Raw genomic sequence first — 15,929 nt, 5'->3', positions numbered from 1 at the left:
GCCAAATAACAGCTGCTCTTTGGCTTCAGACACAGTGTTAGACTACTTGATTCACTCTATCTGCTTGTCACACTTTCAGATGTACCCATCCAAGGTAAATAAAATGAGGCATCACCTGAAACAGTGTAGACACGTGCCATATGTCGGAAACTGCCGGAGACAACCCTGTCTTTCCCCCACTTGCACTTCTCCGAGCTATGCGACTGCGGGGTCCCATGTGTGGATGCCCCCATTCACGAACCCTTTCAGTTCTGAACACTTCACTGCTCGGTTATACATACCACCCCTCTTCCTGTGCTGATCCTCTGTGCTCCTCTCTTCTAGGTGACGTGCTTCAATGAGCTGGAGATTATGATCCACCCAGATGGGGTGATCCCGGTTCTCACTTTCCTCCGAGATCACACCAATGCACAGTTCAAATCTTTGGCTGACTTGACGGCGGTAGATATACCCTCCAGGCAGAACCGCTTTGAGGTAAGGGGATCGGTGTTGTGTGACCCCTCTGGGCCTCCTTAATGCATATATGCTTGGAATGTGGGTGTGTATAAGGCGGAGGTCTTCTGTGGGGTACGGATATTGTCCCTGAAGAACTTCATGGTAGCACAGGAGGGCAGACTTCCACTTTGTGTCTGACGTTAAATGCAGGATGCATTGTGGAGAATGGTTTGTATTAAATAGTGTAGGGCAAGGTATTTCATCTCCATAGATCCATTGGGCATCTTGCAGTTTAAAAATAATTCCCTGCTTTTTCATTCAGTAGGCCCCATCTCTATACTCCAACATGTCTATTTAAAGAATCTATTATGTATGCCGACAAACCCATTAGAAGGAAGTAATTTCTTCAACTTTCATGGTCATTTTTATGGTATTTGGTGCATGTTTATCTGTCATAATGGCTCGTGTCATGCATTTGAACCAAAACATCAACCTCACTATGTTTTGACTTCCTAAGTATGAGAAGAAACTATTGTGAATCATTTATAAACCTGTGATCACAATTTATTATCAGTCTTCCTGGGTCTGTCCGCTGTCTTCTTTATAAATGTGCAGTTTTCAACTGCAAGAGTCTGAGCACTGATTATTCAGCACAAAGTATTAACCTACGTTGTTTTAAACTTGTTTGAGATGCACATAAATGTGAGAATCAAAATTATACGAAATGTACCTTGGTCCTGTGAGTCTAAAGAGCCTTCTAATGTATTAGTTTGAGTGTCTGTTTTTAATGAGCTTCTTTATGAACAATATCCTGTGTGTGTTTATAAAATCTCCGAGATCTGCCTCCCAGTAACTGGTCCACACGCAAAATATCAAAGATGAAATAACAGTTGGATTGAGTAGAAATCATTACCTCTGCGCGCACTCCTTCCTGTGTCAGTCCATCTTTGCATAGGTTCCTGACAGGGTGCAGTGTTGCCCCTTCCTGTGTCAGTCTGTCTTTGTCCAGGGTCCTGAGGGGATGCAGTGTTTCCCCTTCCTGTGTTAGTCCATCTTTGCATAGGTTCCTGACAGGGTGCAGTGTTGCCCCTTCCTGTGTCAGTCTGTCTTTGTCCAGGGTCCTGAGGGGATGCAGTGTTGTCCCTTCCTGTGTCAGAATGTCTTTGTCCAGGGTCCTGAGGGGATGCAGTGTTGCCCCTTCCTGTGTCAGTCTCTTTGTCCAGGGTCCTGAGGGGATGCAGTGTTGCCCCTTCCTGTGTCAGTCTGTCTTTGTCCAGGGTCCTGAGGGGATGCAGTGTTGCCCCTTCCTGTGTCAGTCTGTCTTTGTCCAGGGTCCTGAGGGGATGCAGTGTTGCCCCTTCCTGTGTCAGTCTGTCTTTGTCCAGGGTCCTGAGGGGATGCAGTGTTGCCCCTTCCTGTGTCAGTCTGTCTTTGTCCAGGGTCCTGAGGGGATGCAGTGTTGCCCCTTCCTGTGTCAGTCTGTCTTTGTCCAGGGTCCTGAGGGGATGCAGTGTTGCCCCTTCCTGTGTCAGTCTGTCTTTGTCCAGGGTCCTGAGGGGATGCAGTGTTGCCCCTTCCTGTGTCAGTCCGTCTTTGTCCAGGGTCCTGAGGGGATGCAGTGTTGCCCCTTCCTGTGTCAGTCCGTCTTTGTCCAGGGTCCTGAGGGGATGCAGTGTTGTCCCTTCCTGTGTCAGTCCGTCTTTGTCCAGGGTCCTGAGGGGATGCAGTGTTGTCCCTTCTTGTGTCAGTCTGTCTTTGTCCAGGGTCCTGAGGGGATGCAGTGTTGCCCCTTCATGTGTTAGTCTACCATGCCCAGGTTGTTTAAGGGATACAGGGGTGCCCATGTGTTCTTTGGTGAATAAGAGAGACACTGCATGGATAGTTTAGAAGCGTGCTCGACTGAAGGGAACTGCTGAGTGCCCTCATCTCTCCTTACTGTGCACTGCATCGCCTGCTGTTGGAACCATCCATGGCAGTGCACTGTGACGAATGGTTCTCTTCTACTTCAATTTACTGCTGGTACTTAGCGGCAAGTGGTCCATCCCCATTACTGTGCCTGTGCTTCAGAACAGTTGGCTTGCTGCAGTAAAGTAGCCCACGGTGACTCCGGGGACAATGAAACATCTGGTGCTATTTGCAGATTCTCTCTTCCAGTGTTGACATATTAAATGTTCCACAGCGTTCACACTGATATCTCTGCTCTTGTCTCTTCTCAGGTTGTGTATAACTTGCTGTCCCTACACTTCAACTCCCGTATCCGTGTGAAAACCTATGCAGATGAGCTCACCTCCATCGACTCAGCCGTCCCTGTGCACAAGGCTGCAAACTGGTACGAGAGAGAGGTGAGTCTGCATTTCTGGTGCCCTGAAAAAGGCATTCTGAATCAGAGGGGACATAGGACATGAGAGCTCCAAGGGAGCCAATGTGCAGCTCCATGTGGATAGGCAAAAGGGGACTGTAGGAGGCTGGTCTGGCTTGTAGTGGGTACCAGAGGTACTTACACCTTGTGCCAGGTCCAGTTATCCCTTATTAGTGTAGAAGAGGTGTTTCTGGCAGCTTAGGCTGAACTAGGAGACATGCAAAGCTCCTACTATACCACTGGTGTCATATGCACAATATCATAAGAAAACACAATACACAGATATACTAAAAATAAAGGTACTTTATATTTATGACAATACGCCAAAAGTATCTCAGTGAGTACCCTCAGTATGAGGATGCCAAATATACACAAGATATATGTACACAATACCAAAAATATGCAGTAATAGCAAGAAAAGTAATGCAAGCAGTGTAAAATTACAGTAGATTGCAATAGGAGCACATAGGTATAGGGGCAACACAAACCATATACTCCAAAAGTGGAATGCGAACCACGAATGGACCCCAAACCTATGTGAGCTTGTAGAGGGTTGCTGGGACTGTAAGAAAACAGTGAGGGTTAGAAAAATAGCCCACCCCAAGACCCTGAAAGGTAGGTGTAAAGTGCACCTACTACCCCCAGAGAGCACAGAAGTTGTGATAGGGAGATTCTGCAGGAAGAACAAACACCAGCAATGCAACAACAGTGGATTTCCGGACCTGAGTACCTGTAAGACAAGGGGACCAAGTCCAATAGTCGCGACAGTGTCGAGAGTGGGCAGGAGCACAGGAAATGCCAGCTGAGGGTGCAAAGAAGCTGCCACCGGATGGAAGAAGCTTGGAGTTCTGCAAGAAAGAAGAGAGCTAAGGACTTCTCCTTTGGAAGACGGATGTCCCACGTCGCGATGAAGCTTGCAGAGGTGTTCCCACGCAGAAAGACCGCAAACAAGCCTTGCTAGCTGCAAGAGTCGCGGTAGAGGTTTTTGGGTGCTGCTGTGGCCCAGGAGGGACCAGGATGTCGCCACTTGGAGGAGGAGACAGAGGGGGCACCCAACAGGTCAGGGAGCCCTCACAGAAGCAGGCAGCACCCGCAGAAGTACCTGAACAGGCACTTGGAAGAAGAGTGAACCAGAGTCCACGCAAAGTCACAAAAGGGAGTCCCACGACGCCGGAGGACAACTCAGAAGGTTGTGCACTGCAGGTTAGAGTGTCGGGGACCCAGGCTTGACTGTGCACGAAGGAAATCCTGGAATAGTGCACAGGAGCCGGAGCCGGAGCAGATGCAGATCACGCGGTACCCAGCAATGCAGTCTAGCGTGGGGAGGCAAGGACTTACCTCCACCAAACTTGGACTGAAGAGTCACTGGACTGTGGGAGTCACTTGGACAGAGTTTCTGAGTTCTAGGGACCACGCTCGTCGTGCTGAGAGTGCCCAGAGGACCAGTGATGCAGTCTTTTGGTGCCTGCGGTTGCAGGGGGAAGATTCCGTTGACCCACGGGAGATTTCTTCAGAGCTTCTGGTGCAGAGAAGAGGCAGGGTACCCCCAGAGCATACACCACCTGGAAACAGTCGAGAAAGCCAGCAGGATGAAGCGATACAAGGTTGCTAGTAGTCGTCTTGCTACTTTGTTGCGGTTTTGCAGGCGTCCTGAGCAGTCAGCGGTCGATCCTTTTGGCAGAAGGTGAAGAGGGAGATGCAGAGGAACTCCGGTGAGCTCTTGCATTCGTTATCTGGTGAGATCCCCAAAGCAGAGACCCTAAATAGCCAGAAAAGGAGGTTTGGCTACCTAGCCAGGAGGATTGGCTACCAAGAGAGGTAAGAGCCTATCAAAAGGAGCCTCTGACGTCACCTGCTGGCACTGGCCACTCCGAGCAGTCCAGTGTGCCACAACCACCTCTGTTTCCAAGATGGCAGAGGTCTGGGACACACTGGAGGATCTCTGGGCACCTCCCCTGGGAGGTGCAGGTCAGGAGAGTGGTCACTCCCCTTTCCTTTGTCCAGTTTCGCGCCAGAGCAGGGCTGGTGGATCCCTGAACTGGTGTAGACTGGCTTATGTAGAGATGGGCACCATCTGTGCCCATCAAAGCATTTCCAGAGGCTGGGGAAGGCTTCTCCTCCCCAGCCCTCACACCTATTTCCAAAGGGAGAGGGTGTTACACCCTCTCTCAGAGGAAGTCCTTCGTTCTGCCTTCATGGGCCAGGGCTGCCTGGACCCCAGGAGGGCAGAAACCTGTCTGAGGGGTTGGCAACAGCAGCAGCTGCAGTGGAGACCCCAGAAAGGCAGTTTGACAGTACCCGGGTACTATGCTAGAGACCCGGGGGATCATGGAATTGTCCCCCCAATGCCAAAATGGCATTGTGGGGACAATTCCATGATCTTAGACATGTTACATGGCCATGTTCGGAGTTACCATTGTGACGCTGTACATAGGTAGTGACCTTTGTACAGTGCACACGTGTAATGGTGTCCCCGCACTCACAAAGTCCGGGGAATTTGCCCTGAACGATGTGGGGGCACCTTGGCTAGTGCCAGGGTGCCCACACACTAAGTAACTTTGCACCCAACCTTCACCAGGTGAAGGTTAGACATAAAGGTGACTTATAAGTTACTTAAGTGCAATGGTAAATGGCTGTGAAATAACGTGGACGTTATTTCACGTAGGCTGCAGTGGCAGGCCTGTGTAAGAATTGTCAGAGCTCCCTATGGGTGGCAAAAGAAATGCTGCAGCCCACAGGGATCTCCTGGAACCCCAATACCCTGGGTACCTCAGTACCATATACTAGGGAATTATATGGGTGTAGCAGTATGCCAATGTGAATTGGTAAATTTAGTCACTAGCCTGTTAGTGGCAAATTTGGAAAGCAGAGAGAGCATAACCACTGAGGTTCTGGTTAGCAGAGCCTCAGTGAGACAGTTAGGCATCACACAGGGAACACATACAGGGCACATACTTATGAGCACTAGGGCCCTGCGTGGCAGGGTCCCAGTGACACATAGGGCCTTATTACAACTTTGGAGGACTGTGTTAATCCGTCCCAAATGTGACGGATATACCACCTACCGTATTACGAGTCGATTATATCCTATGGAACTCGTAATATGGTAGGTGGTATATCCGTCACATTTGGGACGGATTAACACCGTCCTCCAAAGTTGTAATAAGGCCCATAGACTAAAACAACATATATACAGTGAAATATGGGGGTAACATGCCAGACAAGATGGTACTTTCCTACGGGGACCTGAGAGTGATTTGTGAGAGTAACCTATGGACAGCTGCAGGTGGAGACCCCACAACATCAGCTTTACCTGAGGGTTGAGGACACGCATGGCGCATCAAAGGACTGTCTGTATGCCCCCAGACTCGCCTCCCCCTCTTTGTGTGTGCTCCAACCCCGTGTTTTTGTAGCACAGGGGAAATTAGGGTTTTGCTTTTTACGTAAGCTTCTTTGTGTATTGTGGTTTTGGAACTGGTTGAACCCTGCTGTATGTTCCCGAGACCTCACACTTTCAAGGTAAGACCCTAAATCTTAATCCTAGTGTTCACAGTGGCCATTTGGAATCGGAAGACCCTGTGGATGCCCCTAGGCTGGCACTTGCATCTCGTCAGGCCCCTGTGTGTGCCTCTGGTCCTCTGAGGTGCCTTTGGCTGTCCAGGTGCCTGTAGTTCTGCAGGGGTGTGTGGTCTTACCTCCCATCCTGCGGATGCCCCTGGTCCTGTCAGTGTGCTTGGTCCTGCCCCTGGTGATGTAGATGTCCTTGGTCCTCTAGGTGCTTGGTCCTGCCCCTGGTGTTGTGTATGCCCTGGTCCTGTCGGTGTGCTTGGTCCTGCCCCTGGTGTTGTGGACACCCCTGGTCCTGTAGGTGTGCTGGTCCTGTCCCTGGAGTTGTGGATGCTCCTGGTCCTGTCGGTGTGCTTGGTCCTGCCACTGGTGTTGTGGACACCCCTGGTCCTGTCGGTGTGCTTGGTCCTGCCCCCGGTGTTGTGGACACCCCTGGTCCTGTAGGTGTGCTGGTCCTGCCCCTGGTGTTGTGGATGCCCCTGGTCGCGTAGTTGTGCCGGTTCTGCCCCTGGTGTTCTGGACATCCTTGGTCCTGTAGGTGTGCTGGTCCTGTCCTTGGTGTTGTGTATGCCCTGGTCCTGTCAGTGTGCTTGGTTCTGCCCCTAGTGTTGTGGACACCCCTGGTCCTGTAGGTGTGCTGGTCCTGTCCCTGGAGTTGTGGATGCTCCTGGTCCTGTAGGTGTGCTTGGTTCTGCCTCTGGTGTTGCGGATGCCCCTGACCTCATAGGTGTGCCCCTTGTCCTTTGGGTTCTGCTGGTGCACCTTTCCTGCCCCTGGTCCAGTGTGTGCTCCTGGTTCTGTGGCTGCCCCAGATACGCCTGGCCTTGCAGGTGCTCATGTTCCTGAGCTGAGTGACTCAGCAGGATCCCTTGGTCCTGCTGGTGTTCCATGCCTTGCATCAACCTGTGGTCCTGACTGTGCCCTGATGCTGTTTATGTGAATGGTTCTGTGCTGTGGGTGTTCCTTGTCCAGCACCTGTCCTATGTTTGCCCCTGGTCTTGCCTCCTGTGCTTCAGGATGTGCCTCATCCTGTGTGTGCGCTTGGTCCTGCCCCTAGTCCTGTAAGTGCCTATGGTACTCTGGGTGCCTGTTGCCTTGCAGGTGCACCTGCCCTGGCTCTGCCCCATGAGTGCTCATGGCTCTGTGGGTGCCACTGGTGCCCTTCATGCTACTGGCACTGGTGATCTCACTTGTGCTCCTGGTCCAACTGTTGTTTCTTACCTTGCAGTACCTGTGGTAGAGAAGGTGGGTGGGTAGGTGTGGGTTGTGTCTGTCAGTGGGTGTTTCTTTGTCCTGCAATGTGGATCCTATAGTGCTGCAGGTTTGCCACTTCCTGTCCCTAGTCCTCTTGGTGCATCTGGCCTTGCAGGTGTCCCGTGGGTTTCTGTGGTCCTTTCCCTGGTTCTGTGGGTAACACACGTCTTGCCCCTGCTGCCATTGGTGCCCTGAGTCTTCCAGGTGCCCAAGATACGTTTGTCGCTCACAGTTCTGCAGCTGCCTGAATACGCACTCTGCGCGATCCCTGGCTTCAGGGCTTCTTCGCTCGGCATTGCTCCAGTCACCCACATCGTGTGGATCTTGGCTACAGACCACATCCCTTGGCTCTTTCTCCGACAGTGTCGTTGTAGGAAAGTACCATATTGCCTGTCATGTTACCCCCATTTTTACCTGTATGTCAATATGTTTTTGCCTGTCTCACTGGGATCCTGCCAGCCAGGGCCCCAGTGCTCATAGTATGTGCCCTGGATGTGTTCCCTGTGTGATGCCTAACTGTATCACTGAGGCTCTGCTAACCAGAACCTCAGTGTTTATGCTCTCTCTGCTTTAAAATGTGTCACTGCAGGCTAGTGACTTAATTTACCAATTTCAATTGGCATACTGGACCCCCCTTATAAGTCCCGTGTATATGGTACCTAGGTACCCAGGGCATTGGGATTCCAGGAGATCCTTATGGGCTGCAGCATTTCTTTTGCCACCCATAAGGAACTCAGACAACCCCTTTTACAGGACTGCCATTGCAGCCTGAGTGAAATAACGCACACATTATTTCATAGCCATTTTACACTGCGCTTAAGTAGCTTATAAGTCACCTATATGTCTAACCTTCATTTACTAAGTGTGGGGGCACCCTTGCACTAGCAAAGGTGCCCCCACACAGCTCAGGGCCAATTCCCTGGACACACATGTGCACTACATATAGGTCAATACCTATATGTAGCTTCACAATGGTAACCCCGAATATGGCCATGTAAGGTGTCTAAGATCATGGAATTGTTCCCCCATTCCAAATCTGGTATTGGAGCCAATTCCATGCTTCCTGGGGCTCCACCATGGACCCCCAGTACTGCAAAACCAGCTCTCTGAGGCTTGCACTGCAGCTACAGCTGCTGCCACCCCACAGACAGGGTTCTGCCCTCCTGGGGTCGGAGCAGCCCAGTCCCAGGAAGGCAGAACAAAGCATTTCCTCTGAGAGCAGAGTGTAACACCCTCTCCTTTTGGAAATAGGTGTTACAGGCTGACCAGGGCTCACACATCCCTTGGTTGCTTCACAGTGTGCCAGGCCCCGCATAGCCCTTGGTTGCTTCACAGTGTGCCAGGGCTCACAGATCCCTAAGTTGCTTCATAGTGTGCCAGTCTTCACACATTCCTTGGTTGTATCACAGTATGCAAGGTCTCATTCATCCCTTGGTTGCTTTAGAGGGTGCCAGTCCTCACACATCATTTGTCTCATCACCATGCCCTCAGCCATAAAAAAAAATCTTATCTCTTTGTGACTGCTTTTCGTGCTTATAGTTCTCGTATGATGTCTTCCAGGTCTGGGACATGTATGGAGTTTTCTTTGCCAATCACCCTGATCTGAGGCGAATTCTGACAGATTATGGATTTGAAGGACATCCGTTCCGGAAGGACTTCCCACTTTCTGGATATGTGGAGGTAAGAAAGATGTGCCCTGAACTCTCAGAAGACATGATAGGAGCAGCTAGAAGCCCATCATTGGGCCGGGAGAGTCTCAGCATGTGAGAGAGTAACGAGGGGGGCGAGCACGTGTCTGGTGAAATGCAGCAGCATTTGCAGTCTGCTGCAGGGTTTATGTGGTGCAGAGTCCAGTGTGCGAACGTGTGGGTGCAAAATTATATGAGTGACATGACATCCTGAGACATCGATTCTGTTAAACCTGCAGCCACAGTGAGTAATTCATCTACAACAGAAATAAATAGCTGAGAGTGGATAGGAGGTTCCTCGAGTGTGGTTTTGTCAGGTGAGAGAAGGCATAGTGTGCTTTGACTGTCAGCTGGGAGCGTGGCTGATGGTGTTAGCAGATTTCCATGTTGTGGGCTTGTCTGGTGGCAGCATGATGAGTGATGTTTGGAGATGCCTGTATAGTGGCTCGTGTCCGATGAGAGAAGTTATAATCTGGCTTTGAATGTTCGATGGGAGCGTGACAGGTTTTGCTAGGCGCCACCTGCACACTGGCATATGACAGGTGAGACTAGCCTCAGCATGGCTTTGACTGTCAGGTGGGAGCATGACTGATTTCTGTATTGTGGGTTTGTGTCCGGGGGAGCATGACCAGTGATGTTAATGGCTTATGTCATAAGAGAGAGGCCATAGTGTGGCTTTGAATGTTAGATGGGAGCGTGACACCAGATGTCTTTAGAGTGGCTTGTGTCAGGTGAGAGACATGGACAACATGGTCGTTGGTGTTGGTCACGGTGTGACCTTAAACATCGTGGCATATAGCTTTACTAACCGCTTGAACATCCTTTGGCAGACAGCAGTAACCTGGTGTTGAGTTACTGCTTCCTTCTAGTGCCAAAGCATAAACAAGCTTCTTACCTGTCTTCTCCACTACTTTGGGTTCAGATAAGTCTTCTCGGTTAAACATCTTGAGGGTCCTTTGGCTCTCTGGTTTACGGTCCTCACCCTGCTAGAGCTGCCGCCTGCTTCTGTTATAGTGAGCACAGTTAAGTTCTTTCCCCTGCGCCCCTCCCATCTCTCTTGTTCTAGGATTCTTGTCATTTCCTTCCAGTTTTAGAAGAATGGTGGACCCTCTGAATACTGCTTCTCCCCCTTGCCAGCGCTTGCTTCTGTGACTGACACCACACAGGGGTGTGGTCACCGTCTTAGTTTTAATTTTTCCTATGACAGTGCTGCCATCTCAGGCTTCATGCCTTGGTGCAGACAAAAGTCAAAGCACAACTTTTCATTCCCCCCCTGTGCCGGGCTCCCTACTACTGCATATGATATTTACTAAGCCACCCCTACGGAAGGCCTTCCAGCCTGAAGGCAGTGGGCAGGATATCATACGTGAGGGCATGTCTATCTGAACCTATATGCCCTTGCTATGTCTTTGGCTTATTCTCAGACATAGAAAGTGACCAGTGGAGCCATTTTAGGTACATGTGCTGGACACTGGTCAGCACGAGTTCCCCAGTTACATGATGGCTTCACTGAAAGTAGGGATGTTTTGCATCAAACATCTCATATTAATAAACGCTCACTGAATCCAGTGATGGATTTATTGATACATGCACCCAGAGAGGCCCTTTTAGGTACCCCCTGAAAACCTAACTGACTACTAGAGTGTTGACTGACTGGTTTGTACCAGTACAGCCACCCTAGACAGATGTCTGAACTCCTGAGGTGAGGGCCAACACTCTTGGAGGCCAGGCACAAAGCTTGCTCTGGGCGGAGGTGTTATTACCACTTCCAGGCAGGATGGACATTCCAGAGCAGGAAGCTTCAAAGGACCAGCTGCCTTTGTTATGTGACCGAGGTCTCTCCAGATGCAGAGAAGACCACCCCCTGTCCTGACCCCACTTCTTGGCAGACTGGGAAAAATCACTGCCAGGCGAGAACAGTAGAAGAAGAGTGTGGACTTTGCGCAAAACCCTGCCTGCCCTCATCTCTCTCGACAATCGTGACAGAGTGACTCATCCTACAAAGCTAGAGAACTACCAAAGCCTTGGGTAGCCTGCCAACCCCTCAAAAATTAGTCAGTCTCTCTTGGAGTAGAGGTGCTACTTCCCTGCATATTGCAGGCACCAAAAAGCAGAGTCTAGTCCACTGCCTTGCAGCCCCCGTCTCGACCGACGCCGCAGATGACCAGGAGGAGATACCTGCGCTAGATGACACTAATGCTCTCTCTTGTGGTAGTGTGGTCGAGCAGTAGGCTTATCAGAGGGTAGTGCTAAGCATTTGTTGTACACACACAGACAATAGAAGAAGCCCACACCCAATGATAACTTCAAACCAATAGTTTTTTATATATAAAAAAATAACTTTTCTTAGTTTATTTTTAGAACCACAAGATTCAAGTTGCAAGTAAGTACTTCAACAGATTCATATTTCATACATGTATTAACAGTACTTTGTTTGAAATAGGTAAGTTATACAATTTTTGAAATATTGACAATAATCTATTTGAAAAATGGACACATTGCAATTATCAGAAACAGTTCCTGGGGGGGAAGAAATGTTAGATCATTTTGCAGGTAAGTACAACACTTACAGTTTCAGTCTCCGGGTTTTAGGAAGTCCACCGGTTGGGGTTCAAGTTAACCCCAAATACCCGCCACCAGCAACATGGGGCCGGCCGGGGGCAGAGGTCAAAGATGAGCAATGTTAACATGGGCTCCTATAGAGACAGGGGGTACTTGAAATCAGGCCTGTCTGCAGGTAAGTACCCGCAGCTAGGAGGGCAGACCAGGGGGAATTGAAGGAGCACTGGAGGGGCCACAAGTAGGCACCAAACACACACCCTCAGCGGCACCGAGGTGGCAGAGTGCAGGGTGCAAACAGGACGTCGGGGTTCCAATGCTGGTATATGAGGAGACCCCGAGGGTCACTCACAGGCTTCAGGCGTAGTCCAGAGGGATGTCTCGGGCACACCACCGGTCGGACAGGGAGGAGGGCCGCCTGCTGAACACAGATGCACCAGGTGTCGGATTCTCCAAGGCCTGGGGGCTGTGGGTGCAGTTTGTCTTTAGGTGGCTGATATCTTCGGCCAGAGCTTCGCGGTCAGGGGGATCCTCGGGATGCCCTCTGCAGGTGTTGTCATTGAGGGATGGAGAGGTCAACCCAGGGTGGGCACTTGCTCGCAATCGCCTGGGGACCCTCTCTTGTTGGGTGGACAACCTGGACACAGGCCGTGGGCGTCTGGTGCACAGGGGTCAGGACTCACACATCCAGAGTGAGGTGAGACTCCTTGGCTGTAGGTTTTCTTAGACAGAGCCGCTATCCTCGGGAGCTCTTGGTTCTTTTGGGTGCAGGGCAGTCCTCTGGAGTTGGGCAGAGGTCGCTGGTCCTGCTGGACGCATCACTGGTCTTTTGCAGGTTGTTTGAAGCAGGAGACAGGCCGTTTGTCTTCTTCCTTCTTCTCTGCTGGGGTTTCAGATAAGCAGCCCTTCATCTTCTTGTAGGTCGCCAGGAATCGGGTGAGCTGGGCTCAGGGAGGCCCTTAAATCCTAGATTTAGGGGCGTTTTAGGGGTCAGAGGACAGTAGCTAATGGCTACTGTCCCTGAGGGTGGCTACACCCTCCTTGTGTCCACTCCCTCTGGGGAGGGGGGCACATTCCTATCCCTATTGGTCCCTGTCCTCCAAACCAAGGTGGAGGATTCTGCAGGGAGGGGATCACCTCAGCTCTGGACACCATACGGGTGGTCCTGGCTAGGGTGGTCACTCCTCCCGGTTTTCCCTAATTTTCCCAATGGACTGAGAGTGTGCTGGGACCCTGCTAACCAGGCCCCGGCACCAGTGCTCCTTCACTAAAAATGTACCATTGTTTCCACAATTGGCACACCCCTGGCACACAGATAAGTCCCTTGGAAAGGGTACCAGTGGTACCAAGGGCCCTGTGACCAGGGAAAGTCCCCAAGGGCTGCAGCATGTGTTGTGCCACCCTAAGGGACCCCTCACCTTACACATGCACACTGCCATTGTACATTGTGTGTGTTGGTGGGGAGAAAAAGGCAAAGTCGACATGGCATCCCCCTCAGGAAGCCATGCACACAAAATACTGCCTGTGGCATAGGAAAGTCACCCCTCTAGCAGGCCTTAAAGCCCTAACGCAGGGTGCACTATTCCACGGGTGAGGGCATAGCTGCATGAGCAATATGCCCCTAGAGTGTCTAAGTCTATTCTTAGACATTGTAAGTTCAGTGTGGCCACAGTTCCATAATGGCTACACTGAATACTGGGAAGTTTGGTACCAAACTTCTCAGAATAATAAACCCACACTGATTCCAGTGTTGGATTTATTAACAAATGCACACAGAGGGCATCTTAGAGATACACCCTGTATTTTACTCAGTCCTTCAGTGCAGGACTGACTGGTCTGTGCCAGCCTGCCACTGAGACAAGTTTCTGACCCCTTGGGGTGAGAGTCTTTGTGCTCTCTGGGGCCAGAAACAAAGCCTGCACTGGGTGGAGGTGCTTCACACCTCCCCCCTGCAGGAACTGTAATACCTGGCGGTGAGCATCAAAGGCTCAGGCTTCGTATTACAATGCCCAGGACACTCCAGCTAGTGGAGATGCCTGCCCCCCGGACTCCGCCCCCACTTTTGGCGGCAAGTCCGGGGAGATAATGAGAAAAACAAGAAGTCGTCACCCCCTCAGCCGGGTCTACCCCATCCTTCGAAAATCCTCCATCTTGTTTTGGAGGATTTAGCCAGTAGGGGGAGGGATGTGCCCCCTTCCCCAAAGGGAGGGAGCACTAGGAGGGTGTATCCACCCCCAATGACAGTAGCATAACACACCCCTAAATTCAGTATTTAGGGGCGACCCTGAACCCCGGAAATCAGATTCCTGACAACCTAACAAGGACTGCTGACCTCAAAACCCAGCAGAGAAGAAGGAGACGACAACTGCTTTGGACCCAGCTCTACCGGCCTGTCTCCAGATTCAAAGAACCTGCAACAGCGACGCGTCCAGTGGGATCAGCGACCTCTGCTGACTCAGAGGACTGACTTGCAAACCCAAAGGACCAAGAAACTCCAGTGGACAGCAGCTCTGTCCAAAGCAACAAGAAGAAACCATCTTTAAAGGGACTCTCACCTCACTCCTGAAGCGTGAGTCCCCAACACTCTGCACCCGACACCCCCGGCCCGTGACCAGAGAAACCAACACTGCAGCGAGGACCCCCAGGCGACTCCCACAGTGTGTCCACCCGGAGACGACCTCCCTGCACCCCCACGGCGACGCCTGTAGAGAGAATCCAGAGGATCTCCCTGACAGCGACTGCCCAGTAACAAAGAACACGATGTCTGGAAGAAGCACTGCACCCGCAGCCCCCAGGCCCGAGAGGAACCAACTACCAGTGCAAGAGTGACCAGCAGGCAGCCCTCCTCTTTGCCCAGTCGGTGGCTGGCACGAGAAGCCCCCCTGTGCCCTGCTTGCATCGCCAGAGTGACCCCCGGGTCCCTCCATTGAATCCAATACAAAACCCGACACCTTGTTAGCACACTGCACCCGGCCGCCCCTGTGCCGCTGAGGGTGTATTTTGTGGGTCTGTTTGGGACCCCCCTTAGTGCTCTACAAAACCCCCCTGGTCTGCTCCTTGAGGGCGCAGGTACTTACATGGTAGCAGACTGGAACCGGAGCACCCCTAGTTTCCATAGGCGCCTATGTTATTTGGGCCCCTCTTTGACCTCTGCACCTGACCGGCCCTGTGTTGCTGGTGCTGGGTGTTTGGGGTTGACTTGAACCCCCAACGGTGGGCTGCCTATGCCCCGGAGACTGAATTTGTAAGTGCTTTACTTACCTGCTAAACTGACTTGTACTTACCTCCCCCAGGAACTGTTGATTTTTGCAGTGTCCACTTTCTAAAATAGCTTATTGCCGTTTTTGCCAAAACTGTGTACATTACTGTTTTACTTCAAAGTTCCATACTTACCTATGCCAAGTACCTTACAACTTATGTATTTACTTGAATTCTGAATCTTGTGGTTCTAAAATAAAGAAAATAATATTTTTCTATAAAAAATCTATTTGCCTGGAGTTAAGTCTTTGTGTGTGTGTTCCTCATTTATTGCCTTTGTTTGCACAACAAATGCTTAACACTACCCTCTGATAAGCTTGACCACACTACCACAAAATAGAGCATTAGTATTATGTAGTTTTGCCACTGTCAACCTCTAAGGGGAACCCCTGGACTCTGTGCACACTAGCTCTCACTTTGAGATAGTATATACAGAGCCAGCTTCCTACAGGGGACATCAGTGTGGGTTCATTGTGCTGAGAAGTTTGATACCAAACTTCCCAGTATTCAGTGTAGCCATCGTGGAACTGTGGAGTTCGTAATGACAAACTCCCAGACCATATACTTAATATGGCCACACTGCACTTACAATGTCTAAGAATAGACTTAGACACTGTAGGGGCATATTGCTCATGCAGCTATGCCCTCACCTGTGGTATAGTGCACCCTGCTTAAGGGATGTAAAGCCTGCTAGAGGGGTGACTTACCTATGCCACAGGCAGCGGGTTGTAGGCATGGCACCCTGAAGGGAGTGCCATGTCGACTTTGTCTTTTTCTCCCCAGCAGCACACACAAGCTGTGAGGCAGTG

The 15,929-nt window shown here is 50.9% G+C and overlaps 1 protein-coding gene across 1 annotated transcript in view; it reads left to right on the top strand.

The window, feature by feature from the left end:
• Positions 1-15,929, top strand: part of NDUFS3 (NADH:ubiquinone oxidoreductase core subunit S3) — a 64,906-nt gene that overhangs the window by 45,063 nt on the left and 3,914 nt on the right. Inside the window, exons 4-6 of the mRNA XM_069221610.1 lie at positions 325-474; positions 2,652-2,777; positions 9,176-9,295. Coding sequence (XP_069077711.1) covers positions 325-474; positions 2,652-2,777; positions 9,176-9,295 — 396 coding nt within the window. The remainder of the gene's footprint in view (positions 1-324; positions 475-2,651; positions 2,778-9,175; positions 9,296-15,929) is intronic.

This window comes from Pleurodeles waltl, chromosome 3_1, assembly GCF_031143425.1.
Source record: "Pleurodeles waltl isolate 20211129_DDA chromosome 3_1, aPleWal1.hap1.20221129, whole genome shotgun sequence".
Taxonomy (NCBI): Eukaryota; Metazoa; Chordata; class Amphibia; order Caudata; family Salamandridae; genus Pleurodeles; species Pleurodeles waltl.
Note: the sequence above shows the minus strand (reverse complement) of the source record. Positions and strands in the feature narration are given on the sequence as shown.